The sequence below is a fragment of the Helicoverpa armigera genome, chromosome 4 (genome assembly GCF_030705265.1).
Source record: "Helicoverpa armigera isolate CAAS_96S chromosome 4, ASM3070526v1, whole genome shotgun sequence".
In the NCBI taxonomy this organism is placed as follows: domain Eukaryota; kingdom Metazoa; phylum Arthropoda; class Insecta; order Lepidoptera; family Noctuidae; genus Helicoverpa; species Helicoverpa armigera.
This window is the reverse complement of record NC_087123.1, coordinates 7,771,586-7,791,484: the sequence shown is the minus strand read 5'-3', so window position 1 is coordinate 7,791,484 and position 19,899 is coordinate 7,771,586. Positions and strand designations below refer to the sequence as shown.

The 19,899-nt window shown below is 37.2% G+C and overlaps 2 protein-coding genes across 2 annotated transcripts; both read right to left on the bottom strand.

The window, feature by feature from the left end:
• Positions 1–6,086: 6,086 nt before the first annotated feature.
• Positions 6,087–7,381, bottom strand: LOC110375222 (THUMP domain-containing protein 1 homolog). Its single transcript, XM_021333269.3, has one exon. The coding sequence runs from the start codon at positions 7,210–7,212 to the stop codon at positions 6,316–6,318; it is 897 nt and encodes a 298-aa protein (XP_021188944.2). The 5' UTR covers positions 7,213–7,381; the 3' UTR covers positions 6,087–6,315.
• A 3,913-nt stretch (positions 7,382–11,294) lies between these two features.
• On the bottom strand, positions 11,295–19,808 carry LOC110375221 (pancreatic lipase-related protein 2). Its single transcript, XM_021333268.3, has 11 exons — positions 19,267–19,808; positions 18,590–18,707; positions 16,458–16,605; positions 16,018–16,179; positions 15,325–15,420; positions 15,034–15,181; positions 14,454–14,680; positions 13,835–14,000; positions 13,429–13,567; positions 12,109–12,300; positions 11,295–11,800 (listed from the first exon to the last, which is right to left on the bottom strand). The coding sequence occupies exons 1-11, from the start codon at positions 19,367–19,369 to the stop codon at positions 11,713–11,715; spliced, it is 1,587 nt and encodes a 528-aa protein (XP_021188943.2). The 5' UTR covers positions 19,370–19,808; the 3' UTR covers positions 11,295–11,712.
• Positions 19,809–19,899: the final 91 nt, after the last annotated feature.

The following is a 19,899-nucleotide window of genomic DNA, read 5'->3' as shown; positions in this document are numbered from 1 at the left end:
TTGAATAGCTAGGAAAGGTTTTATGAAACCCCAACTTCAAGCTGACATTTAAAAAATGTACCGGAGCTTTCAGAAATAGTTGCAACACAGGAGCGCGTGTATCCGGGTGACCTGGTCGGTTTATATCGACGTTGCGGCCGGATCATGATCGTACAGCGCGAGGTGCCTGCTGATGGTGTCATGTTGCCGCACGATCCGCGCCGCTGTCCGGCTGACACGACAAATTGCCGGCTGGTAATTGGCGGCCGGCTGTCGCGATGTAAAGCCGCTGAATTGGGTTATATTACTTTTATAGTGAAAAATTGCACGTGCTTCCCATTCACCCTATTGTGGTGTGACGTTATTACTGGAAAGCGTTTTTAATTTTTCCCAGAGTGACGCAAAATGGTATCATGCAGTCGACGTAATGGTATGCATAAATGGTTTCCTATATAGGATTAATATTTTTGGAAAAGTGACACATTTTGGGAGCGTTTGGAAATTAAAAACAAACATAACTCAACCTGTTGGATAACGTTTTAAATTTTTAAGTTAGTAAAATGAATAACCTCATACATAACTCATGGTTTTAACAGACATGTCTGACAAGCATTAGCGTAAACCTACAGAAGCACATGCCAAACATTATAATCTAATTAAAATCCACAGTACGAGTAGGTGCACGCTGAAGAGCAAACAAAATTTACTCCGGCAAAATGTTCGAGTGTCTGACATGTTTAACCTACATCGTACGTACGTTATTTACCTCGCACAAATCTGGGAAAAGACGACGCTAAGAAATTGAAACCACATTGAAAATCTGCAGCAAGCATCTGCGCTCCAAGTGTTTCGGCCATATTATGTAGAAGTGAGCGGAATAAGCCGTACTTTGTTACAAATCCGGGACTTGGGTTGGATTTGCCGGTGTCCGTTTTGTGCTTGTTATTCCAACGCTGCCAGACCGGGCGCAAGCTTAAGTGTAGCTCATACTCTGGATACAAACTCTCCATACTGAGCGAGCCAGATCGTGATCATAGAAATATTATATTACGTTCTCAACTAATACTTACCGAAAAAGGGCTTCCTTTCGAAACATGGAATACGTAATAGATGAAAGACATTTTAACAAGAGGTTTATGTACGAACGAAATAAATAGGCATCCTCCCAAAAGAAGTCACTGGGCGCTGTATCGGGATCCGATTTCTTTATCCCACCTGGACACAAATCGATGCTTCAAGTAGAAAATCGGATCTCATCCTTTGGATATCGTAAGAGGAGATTATGGAATTGTAATGGACAAATATATATAGGCAACAGTGTATAGGTATTTATAATATTTGATGTAAGTATTCCACGAAAACCAAAGTAAATGCAAATATCCTCCAACTGAGCTTGCACATTAAGTGTGTGTAAGTGGATTTCGACAAATCAATGTACATACAAGTTACACTACATATCCACAACTCTAGCTATAAGTAGAACCACAGAACAATAAAAAGGAGATTAACTTTATGTTAAGACTGTGCATTTGTGTTTATACCGACCAAGACCTTTGACAAGCTTCCTATCCGTTTCAAAGCATTTCCTAGAAATGTGTCCGGGAAACTATAGCTTTTGTGTTACTTAACAACGTTGTACACACATGATTCTTGGCTACATCAAAGTGAAATGCAATCCTTGTGGAGGGAAGCGGGATCTGGCGGCTCCAAGATTAAGTCACTAACATTTAGGAAGCGACCGAACTCCTTACCTCTAAGGTTGTCGACAGTAAGAGCTTACCGATTTATTTGTTTGGTATAGCCAGGCACAAGACTTCTTTATGACTAGAAATTTTATTTGGAATCTTTTGGATAGTTAGTGTAAAATGCATAGCTACTTGTAGAACATACGCATATACCTACAGATGAGGATACCAATACACCAATATTTATTAGATATATAGCAGAACTACGTTAAAATTATGCAGCTTCTAGTCGTCAATTTTAAATTAATATCCCTTGCAAAATACTTCAAATTACAGTGCAGAATTTTCAGTAGTTCCTGAAAACGAAACCGTTGAAAAAGGAAACTTGCTGACTTAGTCACTCAAGGGAAAAAATAAAACGAGGAGCCAGCCTTAACGACCGTCAGGGGATGTCATTAGCTGATGTCCACTGCCGCATGATGCGAATTAGACTCATCTCGAATGTTAGTAGGAATATCTTCGACACGACCTCGCAGTACGTCACGGGCTTGAGCTGAGCATGAGCACCTACTGACCGGGTGCACTTGGATTGCCACTAAATTTTATGGAACTATAACCACAAAATACATAGGTACAGAAGTCAATCTACATATAAAGCGCGTTCGAGTCACGCAGACATAGGTGTCTATGTGTGCGTGTTCACAGACGCGCTGTCTCAAAACAACTCAAAACAGTGCGAGCGGGGCTGCCGTTTTCTTGAGATACGCGCGTCACACACAAGGTAGATAAATGTGCACGCGTTTTGATACCTACCTAACTATAATTTGACTGTAATATTTTTAATTTTAATAACAAAAGAAAAAGTAATAATGGAGTAACAAAAAAAGTCGTATTATATGTAATTGTTCAGTGGACGGTTGTTTTAATACAACAATAAACAGTGGACTGTCGTTTTTTTGCCTGCCGTATTACCTATAGTATGGACCTACTTATTTTCTCATATTTCGATGGTTCTTTTAATAAACGCAGTAGGTAGGTACAGTTAGGTGGGTAGGTAAGCGCCCTGGCGGCCTCTGGCCCAATGCCGTAATAAGTTTTGCTAGTGTCGGCCCAGGCGAACCGCCCAACCTACCCTCAAAGATTATTACTAAGTAGTAGGAGTTGATAATTCATGGCGAGAGTATGTTGTAAGGTAGACGAAATAAAACTCGCAAATCAAGGTTTCTGTAGGTAGAAGCAAGCTTAGATCAGAGACTGTACCAACCCATTACATACAAAAATATTTTTTTCGCAAGTAAAGAGTAATAAGTAAGTACCTATAAGTATATGTATGAATAACAAAATTATAAATTGCGGTTTCTGAAAAAGTTCGGTATCTCGTTCAAACGAATTTCCGTTGAAAGTGTTTATTAACCTCATGTATGCCACATTAAATATTTTATTATTATTGGTTTATATTTCATTTTTCCTGTTTTATTCTCAACAATAAATCAAATAATTAGATACGAGTACCACTACCACGTTAGTTTTATGCGCATAAAAAGTTGACGACCCTAGCGCGACCGCCGAGTTTAGGCATGAAAAGTGAAGTACATACATGAGATTGACTTCTGTACCTATGTGTTTTGTGCTATAACTGAATGGAACGGTTTTGTAAAAGTAAATTTTACTCATTCATTTATAGTTTATGTACCTACATAAGTAAGAAAACATTAGTGGAATTGGAAGTCCATTGCCGCTAGGACCGATATGAATCTGACCGACCAGGATATGAATCTAAATAAAATAATGGATAATCCATGTATATTGTGATTTACTAAATTAGTAACTATTATAGAAATCTGTGCTAGTAGGTGCTTTAGTCATGTAAAAGAAACTTAAGTTAGTCCTTATTTCTCCTAAAATTAACATTACGATGCAATGGCAAATGGTCAACTCATACAAACATTTTTATTCATGTAATTCATTCTTTAAATAAGCGCGGCATTCCCGCTAAGTAAATAGAAAGTTAGGACGGCATCAATCCATTACGGGCGTTTTTACAGCGGGTCTACATCAGGAATTCATTACCTTCCACAACCTAAAGTTTTTCATGCCCGCACACTATGAAAGAACAAATTATGTTGTTAGCGTATTCTTATCACGGACAGCAATTTATTACAGAAGTATTTGGCTCAATTCCAATTGCGGCAGCCCTTGCAAACTTTTAATTGGCTACTCTAACAAACAATTATTGACGGAGGGTAGGCACCTAACTCTGTCATTGCACTTCCACGGAAAGAGAAAACTGCTTTTAAACTGAAGTGCGGACGAAACAGGTAAAAAAAGTTTAAATGAAATAGGGAGAACCTAATTAGTAATGTACTAATCTACCTCCATTAAATATACCGATGTTAGTAGATACTTAAATTATCAGGCTTTCTTATTTATTGTTATACGAAATTAGGGCTCAGCTGAGTGTCTGGCTTAGCTATACTCAGGGTCTATAAAAATAGGAGTACCTATGTACCGTGTTACCTAATTACTGATGATTAAACACTAATTATGTACCTACAAGTTAAGCTAGATAATTAGGTCTACGTCGCATCTAATTATAATTTGGTATAATCGATTACAGAGTTTCAAAGGAACGAAAGCTAATGAACTTTAATAGCATGGCTTGGAGCAACAAAATCACTGTCAAGACAACATACACTTACAAGACAACAAATAAGAACTCTGCATTATACATTTTTACCGTAACTTACGTAAGCAAAAGTTTCCCAAGTATTTCCCGTATGGAAGAGGAAAGTTCCATTCCATTATAAAGTGCAAGGAACATCGATTCCGAATAAGTCACGTAACGCAAATAAATTGTTGGGATTAGTTAGGTAATAGTGCAAAATAGCCCATTACACTAGCGCACTTGCAACTCACACGGGAAAAATATCGCTCGCCCTAGAAAGACGTGAAGGAAAAGTGTAAGTGGGAGAATTTTATGCATTGTTTTATTTTATCGGGCATGTCATCGCTCCGATTCTTCAGTCTAGTCAGTATTTACTTCTTAATCGGGTTCCCAAGACAAGTATGATTTGCCTTGGTATGATTCATAGTTCGAGTGTATTCTAGATTTTTGTCAACGGGCTAACTGTACCTAAATGAACAGCTTTTTTTACCTGTAGCATGCAGCATATTGTGTTAGAAATCCCTAGGTACTTCCTTGGAAACTGATGAGGATTTTATTGTCTACTTAGTCTAAAAACAAAACAAAATCAATGCATAGTGGACGCTTTGCGATTAGTCGTTGTGATTAGTTGCTGCGATTAGTCGCTACTCGATGCAAAAACTAATTTGCGATTGATCGTTGCGATCAGCACCTGAGATAAGTCGATGCACGTGATCACTTAAAGTACCACTGATGCCTAGGGGCGGATTCATCCTGGCTATATTCACATGACATTGAGGGATATAGGATATAGGGGAGCATACCTATATAACGGTATCTATATAGGGGAAGTACATAGGTAAGGGACAGGGCAAGGCCCAGACCACGTAGGTCTTCCTTTTGTACTCCTTCTATATATGTACCTATAAACCTACTTTTATATATAGTTATAGTTAGTATACCTATAGAATATATTCTATACATAGCTATATATAGTTTATGTACAAACGGTAAGTACTTCCTTACAACCTTAATTATTGAATTTTTGCACGATATAACTAAAAGTACACCTTTAGACATACACTGGAGTAACGAGTGGTTTAAGTTCATGGACTTAATTTATGGAATCTATCGTTCCTAATTTCACAAGTAGCGACATCTAGTAGTTTCAATTTTACTTACAAGTACTCAAAACTTTATGTATGAATGTAACTATAGGTACTAGTAAACTATCATGTTAAATACTATCGATAAATTATTTCATTCATTTCATTAAAGATAGTTAATAATTCTTATTTGTAAGCATATTACTCGTTAAATTACAAAGAAGGCTTTTATCAATAAGAGACATCTGTTGTCGTTCACTTACATTAAATTATGGGACGGGAATCTAGACGGGATAGATGGTGATTTACAATAATATCCAAAACATTAATGATTTATATGAAACAACGGGAATAATTGATTGCAAAATAAAGGTTAATAATATAATGTAGGTCAAATTTAGAGTGCATCTAGTTCGAACAGAGGATGTTTTGTAACACGTGTTGCCGGCGCGCGCACATGTCGACGCCTCCCGGCCGGCCAGCCCGCCAGCCCGCCAGCCTGTCGCTTGTTGATTATGTAACGACAGTAGGTACTATGTAGGTATCATAAAATTACTTAACAGCTCGTTATTACGCCCACTTATATAACCACGACCTCGAGTCATTATTTTACGTAACCATCAATAAAAACAGCATTATAATGAGGTGGACATTGTTTAAAGAAACCAAACATCAGTTCACATGTATATTTAATAAGGGTTTATAATAATTTATGAAAAATTAGAGTAATTTAGGTATAAGACAAATTTTGGTATAAGAGTTGGTATCGAAGATCTAGGTAGTACCTAGAAATTGGACTACAAATACATTAAGTAGAGTAGAAATATAAGTAAAGACTTAACATTAATGGTCAGCTTATTGATAACCTGAGTTTCAAGTATAACAATAGCATTTGAATTATCTAAGTTACTTCTAAGTTGATGACGCCTGCATCCTTCTTTTCTTCAGTTGGAGTGGTCACACTACTCTTAAACTTCTTAGCTTGAGTACCCTCGGAATCATTTGATGTGTCGTCTTTAGACAGCTCATTCAAATTATATTTTTTATAAGTAAAATAATTGTCCACAATGCTTAGTAAGCATATACCCTTTATAATTTCCACTATTATACAAAGCCCAGGATTTTTTAAATCCGCTTTGTTGTTGGCATTCTTCAGGACAACCATCTCTGCCAGCTCCTTTATGATCAGCTCCCGGCACACGCTGCTGTTGAAGCGTTTGTTGAAGATGATAGCAAACGATGAAGACTCCTTCAGGAAATACTTATCAAAGAGTTTGCCCGCACACTCCATGATGTCTGGTAAGTTGGCCTTACAGGTAGCCATGATTGGTAACAAGCGTAACACATGGCGCGTCTTGGAAAGCCTTGTTGTCACCAAATCTTTAATTATGGCTGTGGTCAGCTCTTCTGGACTAGGAAGATTTGTTTTGACAAAAATGCAGTTGGATGCACCTGTTTCCACAACTTGGAATCTTTTGTGCCTCAGCGACTTTTGAGAATCTTTCTTCAAGGAATCCACTTCGCGCTTCAGCATGTCACCGATGTCAGTCTCATCCTCTGACTCGCTGTCCGACCTGTCCTCGGGCGCGGCGGACTCGGGCACTGCAGACGGCTGTTCCAGGCCCAGGTCCGGATACAGCTTCCCAGCATACTCGTTCAAAAGGTTATACACTTCTTTCACACAGTCTTTCTCTCTAAAGTTACACGTGCAAAAGAAGCCTCTGAAGCCGGGTTCCAAGAAATATTTGTTTCTTCGTTTGCGAAAGTAAAACTTTTTCTTCTTTCTCGTATCACCCATGCTGACTAACTGATAGCACTAACTGCAGTTACAATATGGTTATGATGGCGGACTGTGATGATATAACGAAATATTATGTGTTACGTATTGAGTCGAATTATGATTAAGAATTCAATAACACAACAGCATCAACATCCGTAACGTAATGTCACGTTATGTCAGCGCGAAATGTCAAATAGATTACGACTAGTGTAGTGCCTATCAAGCAAGTTTAATCGACTAATATAAAAGTATTTAGTTATGGTTTACTAAATAGACCCCTTAATAAAGTTAAAACCACATTTTGAAACTTGTTTTCAAACTATACGAAGATTTTATGTAAAAAATAATTCAATTTAGTAGAAACTAGCCGTTTTCCTGAGATATCAGTGTGAGAACTACTGCAAGGACTGGGATAAACATAACATATTATAGACGTGGATTTTTAGTGAGTGCGTGAAGTGGTTCTATTAGGAACCAAAAGAAATTATAATATTCGATATTGATAATTTTAGTCCCAACAATTTTGAAGAGATTTACTGATATTTGGTGATAATAAAATTAAAAGGAAAGCATGGACTTTTGAATCATCATGATGGTGATGTTGGACTTTTGAATCTTTTTCTATGTGGCTTGAACTAACCAAGTCCTTGAAGCAGGTTTGATAGTTCATGTACAGTCAGCGTCAAATAGTTCGTGACCGTCAGGGTATTCAAATAAATAGACGCAACCAAAAAGTCAATAATATCGGTACAAACAAAGTTTCCATATTGTTGTCAACAATATATTCGCTCAAAAGGTCGAGACGTTTAAAACGTCATATAGATCGGTTCAGTCAAACCGCCATAAATATGGTTACAGTCACCCCGCCAATGGTATCCAAGCATTATAAGTGTTCAAAAATATGGAACACATTAGAAAAATATACTAGCATGTAAGGACGGCCGTACATGTCAGGTACCTGATTCGATTCTCCAATTGGAAACCCGATCGGAGGAGTTCCACGTACAGGCGATTGATTGTATTCGGTTTCTACGCTCTCCAGTAGTATGCCAGAGCTTGTGGCCATTGTATCAAAGAATGCTTGTAAAATAAAAAATAATTTAAAAATAATGGAGATGACGAATTTCTATTAGCAACTCTTTTGTCAAAAGAAAGCGATGCTATTGGGTATGGGTATACACAGAGATTGTACAATACCTAAAACGATAGAATTGACTTCGTACGAAGTCTGTTTATTGTTTAAGTCGTCATGACGTATGTTCCATAAACATACGGGATACTTTTCGACAATTAATTACACCACGTACGTCCGCACCGCACGATGGCCAAGGCGACCTGGACATCTGGAGACAAACCCGTACGAACGAACCGAATGTGTGCACCGCTACATAGAAATTGTACTGCGAGTGCGCCTTCAGGTACCAGATTCAGTTACTTGAACGGTCGTCGAGTCGATCCGATGCACTGCTCGTGCATCCTGGTCGGACGTTAGATTTTTTAATCATTCGGGCAGAATCGTGCGTGTGCGGCTTAAGAATATTTTCTATGGAATTGACGCCTTCGGGTACCTTGATTTGATAACCGCATCGGGAACCCGACGCAAAAATCTGAAGTATGCGGCCGCCCTTTTAGAAGTAAACGGTTTCCCAAACATGAAAACCTCTTTAGGCAATCTAGTATTATTTGCATGTCATATTATCTATCAGTCATATCAATGTCAAGTGCACTATTAAAGCAAGCTAGAAATAAGTTTTTCATGCTTAAATATGGCTACTTATCGCATTAATGAGACCACAAAACACAGAATTATATATTTGAGGGAGGAAGGTGTTTCCGTAACAGATATTTCAAATGAATTGGGAATATCCGTAAGTATCGCTTTAGATGAGTTACCTATCGAATTGAATTATTCGCATCTCTTCAGTTTTTTTTTTCTTTCTTTTATTTAGAGAAACACCGTATACCGTTGGCTGGAGAGATGGCAAAATGATGGTGCATTGCATAACCATGTTTCATTTGGTCGTCCACGTCAAACGAGTATAAATCAAGACAGAAATATAGTGCAGCGAGCTATTAGCAATCGTTTTATCAACTCCAGGAGTATGTCTGTGGAATTTGGTGTATCACAGAGCACAATAAGACGTCGCCTGCGAGAACATGGGTTACGCCATCGTATTCCTGCTAAAAAGCCTATATTAACACCGAGGCTTAAAGCGCAGCGTTTACAATTCGCACGAAATTATTTAAATTACAATTTTGAGAACGTGATCTTTGTAGATGAAAAAGTTTTTTGTTCGTCTGCTCAGGGACGCTTATCTCTATACCGAACACCGAACACAAGGTATGATGAAAGAAATGTCCTCCCTAACAACCGCAGTGGCCGAATCACCTTAGGATTTTGGGGATGGATGACCCAAAGCGGACCAGGAGAGCTAGTCGAAGTGGGAGGAAGAATGAATGGCCTCCGATACAAAGACATCCTCGAAAACGTTTTGCTTCCAACAGCCAGGATTTTTTTCCCCATGAAAGGATTAGGTTTGTCCAAGATAACAGTTCCGTGCACAACTCCAGAGTAGTTCAAAATTACTTGGATGGTAACATGGACCTGGAATTAATTTCGATGCCGCCTCATAGTCCCGACCTAAACCCGATCGAAAATTTGTGGGGCAAAATGGTTCAGGTATGGGACAGTACTCGAGCACGAACCACCGCAAATTTAAGGACTCACGTCGAAGAAGTCTGGGATTCCATGAGAGGAGACAATTTTTGCTATAATGCGGTACAATCCATGCGAAGACGTCTTTCTGACGTAATTCTAGCAGAGGGTGGCTATACACGATTTTAGTAAAAAATAAATAAAGATAATTAAAGCAAAAATGTTTTTGTTAATTTTTACACCCGTTGAGAGTTTTCTATACGTTCCAAAGTGACTTCATAAAAAGTGCTCATTTTGTCGTTAATATGGAATGTGGTCATTTTAATTAAGTACAAAAGTTAAATTAAATACGAAATAATTTCGTATTAAGCAATATACATTTGTGACATCATGAACATGTTATTGAATCATAGATAAGCACTCTTTCTCTATGAGATATATATACTAATACTCATTATCAATGAGGTTTACATCTATTTCCAGTCGGCTATTTCTTGCTTAAATATAAGTACTTATCGTAAACGGCTATGCACAAAATTATTTACAAAACAAAAGACATGTCTATGACGTCATGCTTAAAATGAAAAGGACAGCAGAAGTTTCTATCCCTTTCATTTTGTCAAATGTTGACGTGAGAAATAATATTTAAAATATAAAGCAGTAAAGTTCATTTTTCTAATGTGTTCCATATTTTTGAACACTTATAATGCTTGTATACCTTTGGCGGGGTGACTGTAACCATATTTATGGCGGTTTGACTGAACCGATCTATATGACGTTTTAAACGTCTCGACCTTTTGAGCGAATATATTGTTGACAACAATAGGGAAACTTTGTTTGTACCGATATTATTGACTTTTTAGTTGCGTCTATTTATTTGAATACCCTGACTGTCACGAACTATTTGACGCTGACTGTACGATTCAAATTCAAATTAGGTTCACCTGGGCACACCTATCAGGCGCATCGAGATAGGTATATGATCAGGCGGCACTACGGTTAGTTCTTTATTTATTATTTATTTATTTATTTGAGGTTAACCAACAACTGTTTACACCTTAACATTAACAGCACAAGATGTATGTTATCCTACACTTGTGTAACAATTAATTATAGGTTAACACCGCTTGTACAAATATTGTGGTAAATATAATATGTACAATATTAAAAACTGATTACATGATAATTACAATGGATTAAAAAAAAAATACAATAATAATAATTAGAATTACAAGTTACAAAAGATTACAAAAGATACATTAATAAATTAACTGGTATATTAAATTAATTAGAAATTACATACTTATAATTTAAAATCACTTATCATTAAATAACATTAAATAACAAACAAACCAGGTTAATAACATTAAAAACAAAACAATCATTATTTAAGACCAAGTACAACTTTACATATTGTAGTTCTCGCAGAGTAAATAAAAAAAACTTTAATAATTGCGTATAACATTTATTTACATTAACATTAGTAAATACCTCTACCTAAATTTATACATAGTACCTAAGTATATTTTAAAGTTATTGTTATATTTATCTTAGACTAGCATCCGCATGCGATGTCAGCTGCGTTTCGAGAATAGAACTTACCACACGCGGATATAAAGCCTCTATGCTATTCTGATTTAAACTATATTTCATCCAAATCCTTTCAGTTGCTTTCATATGAAAGAGTGACAAACATTCATACATCCATACAAACTTTCTAAATTATATATTAAAAGAATTAACAGATTAAGTAAATATTTAAAATACTATTAAAATACTTTTTGTAAACGTTTTGCATTGTCATAAATAAGTTAACTGTCCAATGAAATCTCTTCTTTTGTCATAAAAATCATAAGGTTAACTTATTTTGTAAATTTACAGTATTTTGGCTTCATAATCGTAGGCAGGTTAGCGACGACCGGCTTGTTTCGTTTCGGGCATACCGTGATACTGAAAAATAAAATATATTTACATAAATCTATGCCATAATGTTGTTACGGCGCGTAAGGTCTTCTCATCAAAATATGAGGAAATAGGAAACAGTAGCACACTTCTAGATTTTTTATATTATGTCATAAATGTAATGTGAATTACATAGTTTCCAACTTTTATTAGTGGGTCATTAAATAGACTGACTTTTTTACAATAGGCATTGACCTACAAAAAGGCCAAAGTAAGTAGTTTCCGCATTCGGATAAAAATAGGCTTATATTTGAGTTTTTTGTTATAAGGGCGCTAATGTAAAAAGTCATACTTACTCAGTATTATATTCAATGGACGACAACTTCATATACTCGACGTATATACTAGGACTCTTCAACAGCCTCCAAGTCATAGGATTGAAGAGATTCGTTTCGTATTTCCACTCGACGATCACAAATATAGGGGGATGGCCAGTGTCCTTTACTGCTACCATCTTGGTCTCAATAGTGCCGGGCTTGTAGAACTTTCTGGAATTAAAATAAGAAACTAATTAGTTGGTGTTTTAAGTGGGACTTTACATGTAGAAGAATTGAGGCTTCCGATCAAACTTTTTTGCATTTAGTACATAGGTATTAGGTACGCGGTGCAGAATGGCAAGACCGATTTAGGGTTGATTTATATTAGGCCGTTCCGTGCCGTGCCGTGTCCGGGCTCTTACGAAAGACGAGCGTCGTTTGTGGCCCGGACGGGCCACTAATCATGCATGGTGTAATATAAGCTGCTTCATACAAAATGTATGTAACGTTTCACATCCGTGCCCCGTACGAGCCACGTACACGGCACGGCAAGCCCCGGACACGGCCCGGCCTAATATAAATCATCCCTTACAAGTACTTATAAAGCATCTGAAAGTTGTAGGTATTTCAATATATTAACATTGCACTACATCCTGATTTATGTTTACAATTTTTAAAGATCAAGGATCAAAGATCTGAAAATATTGTTTTAGGTACTAAATATAGATTACACTAAAAGTGCGTCAAGTTTTTGCAATTGTTACTAAAGTGACAAAAACATTGACCTACTGCCATAATTGTTTTCATTAGTTATACATAATGATACCTATCTACATTGTTTCATAATAATTATAAACATCCTTGTGTTATCAAACATTATCTTGAAAACATCAATTGAACCGAAACGCACTCGATACAAAACGTACTACGCATATTTTACTCGTCATCACTTTGATAGGTATTTCCCAATTTATCGTAAAAAAAAACATTCAGTGCTTCTTTTTGAAAACAAGTGGACAAGCATAATATTTGCTATGGCCTAAGTTTAGGCTGCCCACGTTCGATATAATCACTGACCGATTTGTAGGAAAAAAATAGAACCCACTGATAATAATAAAGCTATGCACATGTTCTGCAAAAACTCGATTAGAAAATCCTAATAAGAACGACCGACAAAAAATCGGCTCGATTATCCGTCCTACAAAAAGCCTGACATGGGCGGGAAGCCCTCACCTACGTTTTATTATCCAACTAATATTTATTGGTGAATTTTGTGAATTGTGTAGTTGTTGATCGGAATTTATTTGCAGATGGCCATCAAGTTTTGCGAGAAATGTATAATTAAAAGTTTTAACTTACTGTTCTTCATCCAAGAACATGTGGTCACTCTTATTGTTGTTTCTGTCAACTAATGTAATGGACAGCTTTCCTGACTCTGGGCCGTGAGTAATGCTCGCTGTTGTGTTCGCTACTTTCATCACCACTTCGTAGTGGACTCCTGTAATTTAAGAGAAAATAGTTAAAGGTAAAAATATCCTTAGGTAAACCGTAAGATCTTTAGCTCAAAGTATATTCAGATACAGTATTCACATTTAACAGAACATAAAAAAATGTAGTTGGGGATATAAACATTTAGTTGGGCCATAAACATTTAGTTGGTCCATCAGGTACAACTTCTCTTCCCAATTGGCGTATAAGGCTCATAGTGTAATATTAAAAACGAGCAAATATTCTTAAGCTTATATCTAGGTAAAATAATACTTACTGCAATAAGGCTTATTATTGCCGGTGAGAGCATACAGAGCTATATTAGAGTTGGTGTCGACTAGACCGCCCATTTGTAACCGTTTGTAGATGTTGTACGAATGATAGCCCATTGGTATGCAATAATGGTGCTTATCACAACTCGTGCAATTGCCAGCAAGGAATGCCTAGAAAAAAAGGAAAATATAAAATTATGGAAAACACTTAAGTATATAAAAAATCGAATTAACGATGAACCAATATTTTATCATCATAAAAAATAAATAATGATAATTTATTACGCTGTGACGTCAAACCAAATGACATAAGTTATTTGTTTTAATTAATCATAATTAATGCTAAGATAACCACATAAGAATGAGACGCAATATAGTTTCTTACTAATTACATTAATAACTAGCCCTAGCTTATCCATCCTTTTTCCCAACTACGTAGGAGTCGGCTTCCAGTCTAACCGGATGTAGCCGAGGGCCAGTGCTTTACAAGGCGCGACTGCCCTATCTGACCTCCTTAACCCAGTTAACTGGGCAACCCCGTACCAATTGGTTAGACTGGCTTCTGACTACACGCAGATATGGATACATTGTTTTTTTTAATAAATGATTTAAATGTCAACTCACATCATAAGACTCGCACTGAACCGCCATAAAAGGGCAAGATGGCGCCACGCTCTCTATGAAGTACTCGTAACTCCTCTCGTGGTTACAACCGACGTACTTCACAACTTGTTGGTACGACAGGTCATTGGAACCTCCGTTAGGGGAACTGGCTTGCTTGCAACCTGGTTGCGTCGACCCACCGTTGGGGTAAAAATCCACGTGGCCTATCGGCTCGGTTATACCGAAACCTGTAAAATTAAATTAGTATGAATTTAGAATAGAAATAAAAAACATCTTGACAAGATAATGCAATTTATATCAATTATTATGTCAGTGGATTTGATATGGATTTATCACATCATAATTCTAGGTTGGATCTTGGCTTTGGAGAGCCCACAATAATGTTTGTATGTGAATACCCGCGTTAATGTTGCAAGTTTTATATTAGCGAAAATAAAATATTGTAGTAAGTTGGAATACATTCTAGCTGGGAAACCATCCGAAACGGAAAGGTAAATTGCTTTTATAATTACTTAAAAAATACATCAGAATTACAATTTATGGTATTATTTAGTGACAATATTTTTAATTAATTACTTACCAGAGAAGTACAAAGGCATTGCGTTGCTGTGTATGATGTCCACATACTTAGCATCGGATCGGTCGAGGCGTACTAAAGTTACAGTTTTGGTGAAGTAGGGAGCTGCAGGGTCTAAGCCGGTTATTCTTCCTAATTTCAAATAAAATCTCTGAAAAAGGAAATAAAGGATAATTTATATAGGTAAGCATGTAGGTAATACTCAAGTTAAAGAAAATATTTTAATTCTTTAATTCAATGATCAAATGAAATAGCTTTGTAAAGCTTATTCTTACTTTAAAAGCTTTGTCTTACCTTTTGTAAAGCATGACCGCAGTATCCGCCTAAATGTGCCCCCAAAGAGTGTCCAATAAAATGGAAATTGTCTATATGTTGCAAACCTAACACCTCCTGCAATAAAAAAAACACAAGTCAGTATTGCGAGATAATATCTTTAGCTAATTAGAAGTGCAAAGTTTATCCAGCCGATGATTAAAGAGCATACTAAGAATCGATTAATTGCTCTTAGTTTTTAGAATCGATTAATAACAATTGAATGTTGATTATCGATAATTCCTTGAACCACTCGGCTCGTGACCTGCACTATCTCTTCGGCTTTTCTATGTATTCATTCTGATGGAAAATCAGCAAATGACTTTTCTTGTTAAAGGGATGATGCAAATTGGGAAAATGGAGCGGAAAAGAACATCAGAATTTGGATCCAGATCCCACTAATATTCTTTCTAGAACCCTTTTTGTTCTAAGGAAACGGTAACTGCTACGAACAATTTCGAAGCCTTTGTTTGCTCTTAACATCTCTATGAAGAACATAATGGAACACAATCATTATCCTTATCATCGACTCAGGCTTATTGACTAGGTACTGTATACCCGTGTAGCTAAAAACCGCGGAAAGCGGAAATCCTTGGGGTAGGCCTTTGTCCAGCGGTGACTTCTTTCGGCTGGAGTACCTAATTAGATTTTATCCACGTATCCTTCTAAACTCACATAAATATTATGTATAAGATGAGCAGTCATGACGCCAATAAGCCTGATGTTAGCCACAGCTTGACCGTAAGGAGGTTGTGATCCGCCTCGCCAGTCCACGACTATCACTGTCGCTGCCTCATTCCCTTGAAGATTTAGAAGAGCATCCGCCATGTTTTGTATCTAAAAGAGTTTATGTAGCACTTTAGCAATTATACTTTTTTTCATTCCTAATTTAAAGCGATGATTTTTTGTTTCTTAATTTCGTGATATTGAGTAATTAACCTCTGCACTAAATCATTTAAGTGTAAAAGTACGATAAGATTTTTTCAAAGAATACACTACGATAATATTGTTTTGGTAATTATTTAAATGCTATACCTAAATTAATTTATGGTAATTTCATCACCGAGTACGGTCTCAGGGCTAAACTTGACATTGTACCTAGGAGCTTTACTTACCCAAAGTTTATGACCCCCTTCCAAGAATCCATGAGATATAAAGTAAAAAGGTCCTCTAGGATCCAGATTAGCATTTGCTATTTTCTCTTTATTATCCGTTTCAAACAACACTGGTATCTTTCGATTCCTCCTCGTGAACGCGGGATACCTAAAAATAAAACACGAAAATTGATCAGGCATGCCTACAAATACCAAGTCAGTAATTTATGTGAGAATCGTCGCAACATTATCAGTTTATCAATTAACGTACATGTCAACAACGTTCAAAGTTCAACAGACCTCGAATAACCGATGCACTCAATTAAAAGTGCAACAAAAAACAAACATTGTTTAAAATAGTTGATAAACACGTCACTATGCAATTATGGGACGTAAACATTTGTTTTGTCTCGGTCCGTGATTGATTGATGTCACGGACGAGCCCCCGGCCTTATCGTGCTCAGACTTGTACATATTAACAAGATAGTAAACACGAAGCGGATCTTGTATACGCAGAATACGACTAATGAGGTCTTTGGATTTTGCGTTTATCGATGCCAACTTGTGAGATGATAAACATCTGTTATCTGAAGAGTTAAATGACATAATTTCTTCGCATCATTGGAAAACCACACCTACAATCTGACCTTTGCTTAATTGCAATGATAAGGTTCTCTGCGCATCTCATTAACGACAGGAATGATTAAGCTTGTAGAATCTATATACTATAGCTACCTACAAATTTCTTGGTAACTGGCCGGTCTACAAATTCACGCAGTTAAGGTGTACAAAATACTGCAATTCATTAATCCTTACCAAAACCACCTTACCAATTTAAATAAAATTTGGCATTGAACGTCTATGTCCTTCATAGGCTACTTCTATCCGAGCCTAGTAAGTAGATCCCTCAGGATGCGGGTATAACCGCGGGGACAGCTAGTAATCTATAATCATATTTTTTGTTTTCGGTAATACCCATGACTACATATTTCCTTTTAGTAACATCGTTAGGAAAGTTAATCAACGAAGATACGAGTTCCTGGACTTGTGCGGTAATGTAAACATTTATTGGTGTTTGTACTGGTAATCTGACATTATGATAATTAGCCCTCTTTCCGGAGAGATCTAGAAATTGCTTTACGTTCCTATGTACATAACTTTAATTACATAACTGAGTATTCTGCCAGAGAGATGTCTAATGATTTATAAGAATGTAACTACCCATTTTCGCGGTTTCACACTTGTATTGAGCAAACTACTAATTCGCACAACCAGATCAAAAAGTACCTCTTTGAGCAAAGTTGTAAAAAGTCTCAAAAATACATTGTCATTTAAGCTTCTAATAGGCATATCTAGAGTTTGCTTTCAAGTACTTACTACTTACGTACTCACTCCTAAATATTTTAATCGTTATTTAAAAAGGCTGTGTACAGTGCAGCCTTTATCCAACCATGATGGGATCGGCTTTCCTGTTCATCCGATGCAGCTGAGTACCAGAGTGTGCGGCTGCCTAACTGACCTCCTCAACCTAGTTACCCGACTACCCGCCCGACCAATACCAATAGTAACTTATAGTAACAATCTATTTCAGCTAAAAGGGACTTGGGTTGACTGGAGATCAGACCAACATCGTTGGGACTGCGGGATTGTTCGAAAGAGTTACCGCGGCCCTGGTACATAAAAGGCCTATGACGGAACACGACGGTTTTTAGTCAGTAAGAGTCTGATACTCCCTCACCGCTACTAACCCACAGCGGGAGGGGTAATTTGATGATTTATGACGTCGTTAAAAAAAAAGACCAACATCGTTCTGCCCTAATTGCCAACCTCACCTGCCGGTGCACCCTGCGAAAACGGATGAGGCTCTGGCGACCAACCGGTGGCGGTATAACAAATTGATATTGAATGCCATTCTTGGAGATGGGCACAGCATCTCCATGGAGATGAGCACGCATGTCTAGGGTGGTGAGTATGGGCAAATCCCACAACTTGAGAAAATTTTAGGCTGTGATGACGAGACTTGGGTGCAGAACTGTTGATATCATTATTGGAAGCTTACTTGCAGCTCAACTAACTTGATCCGTAGGCTAAGATCTGAATGCAGATATTTTGACTGCGTGATAAAATCTAGGTTTTACAGAAGGCTCACTCACCGGACAGCCATAGCTTCTGGTGGTACTGGGAAATAGTTATCTGGCCGGTTTTCCGTCCATGGGTACGCCTTCGAGAAGCACCCGTAAGCGCCGTAGCAACGCTCCAATTCCGCATCATCTTTAAGATAAACAAATCATTTAGTTTTTAGAAACAAACTTTATTGAAATTGAGCAATACAGAAATGAAGCCACACGATACAACTAAAAATACAAAAGATAGAAACAATAAAAACAGTTATTGGAACTTATCAGCGTAATTGAATACTTTTAAATTTGCGCACACATGACATATTCTTTTACGCCGGATACGATAATTTATTTTTCGAACCTCACTATCGCGTCTATTTATATGGAATACGAGTTTCATGTACACATATGAATCCAGGAGAAAGAAGATACATTGGGAATGGATTTTTTGCCACTCGAAGTAACTACAAAAATATTCGCCACGTAACGCATAAGTTAGATTGGGTTTAAAGATTAAGATAGGTAGAATTAAGAATCAAATTGATTCCACAGTCACAGCAGTTCACTGGATATGAGGCCTTCATTAAAGTGCGCAAAGCATGTCTGCTAGCTACGCAAAGTTGTGAGCTCAAAATTCATTATGAATTTAACATTTTTACTTTTTTGATACAATTAGAAAGTAAGAAAACTGAGTAAACAATAAAACGAACCAGTAAAAGTGCCGGGGAAGTTGGTGACACCGGTGGAATTTTGTTTATCCATCAACACCATTATCGTCTGCAGCATCAACGTCGCACTCGTCTTGTTATACATTTTGCCGACCGTACACTATCCTTCACAAAAATGTTATGTTTCAAACTTTCAAAGCAAATGTCATTTAACCGCAGCGCACGTGTAAACGTCACTACCTACGTTATCAATAATGTCCGAGCTTCGTGAAATATGAGCGGTCGAGCGGTAGTTTACAGTGCGATGTTGCTAATTGTCGCCATCAAAGTGTAATGAGAAATGACATGTACGAAGCTGGTCGGAGGTTTATATAGAGAGTAGTAAATGCACCGAACAGTATGAGTCGTTATTACCTAACGTATCCCAGCGCTCGTGGTCCGCAGACGTTCCGGGATACGGCGATAACAGAGGTTACGACGTTATCGTACGGTTATTTGTTAAAAACCGATTGACGCACGAACAGTCTCGACCAATGTGTGTATACGTACACCAATAGCTACTATTGTATGCACCACTAGTTTATTAATGCACATTAAGATGACAATAATTTACTGATTTGTAAATAAGGATAATTAACTTCATTAGTGAAATATAATAGTAGATTTATATTGTGG

Excerpts from the sequence above, each read along its gene's own strand:
- LOC110375222 (XM_021333269.3), bottom strand. The coding sequence starts at position 7,212 with ATGGGTGATACGAGAAAGAAGAAAAAGTTTTACTTTCGCAAACGAAGA.
- LOC110375221 (XM_021333268.3), bottom strand. The coding sequence starts at position 19,369 with ATGTATAACAAGACGAGTGCGACGTTGATGCTGCAGACGATAATGGTG. Across the intron at positions 15,421-16,017 it reads ATCTTATACATAATATTTAT|GAGGTGTTAGGTTTGCAACA; the intron begins GTGAGTTTAGAA and ends TTTTTATTGCAG. Across the intron at positions 14,681-15,033 it reads AATGCCTTTGTACTTCTCTG|GTTTCGGTATAACCGAGCCG; the intron begins GTAAGTAATTAA and ends TTAATTTTACAG.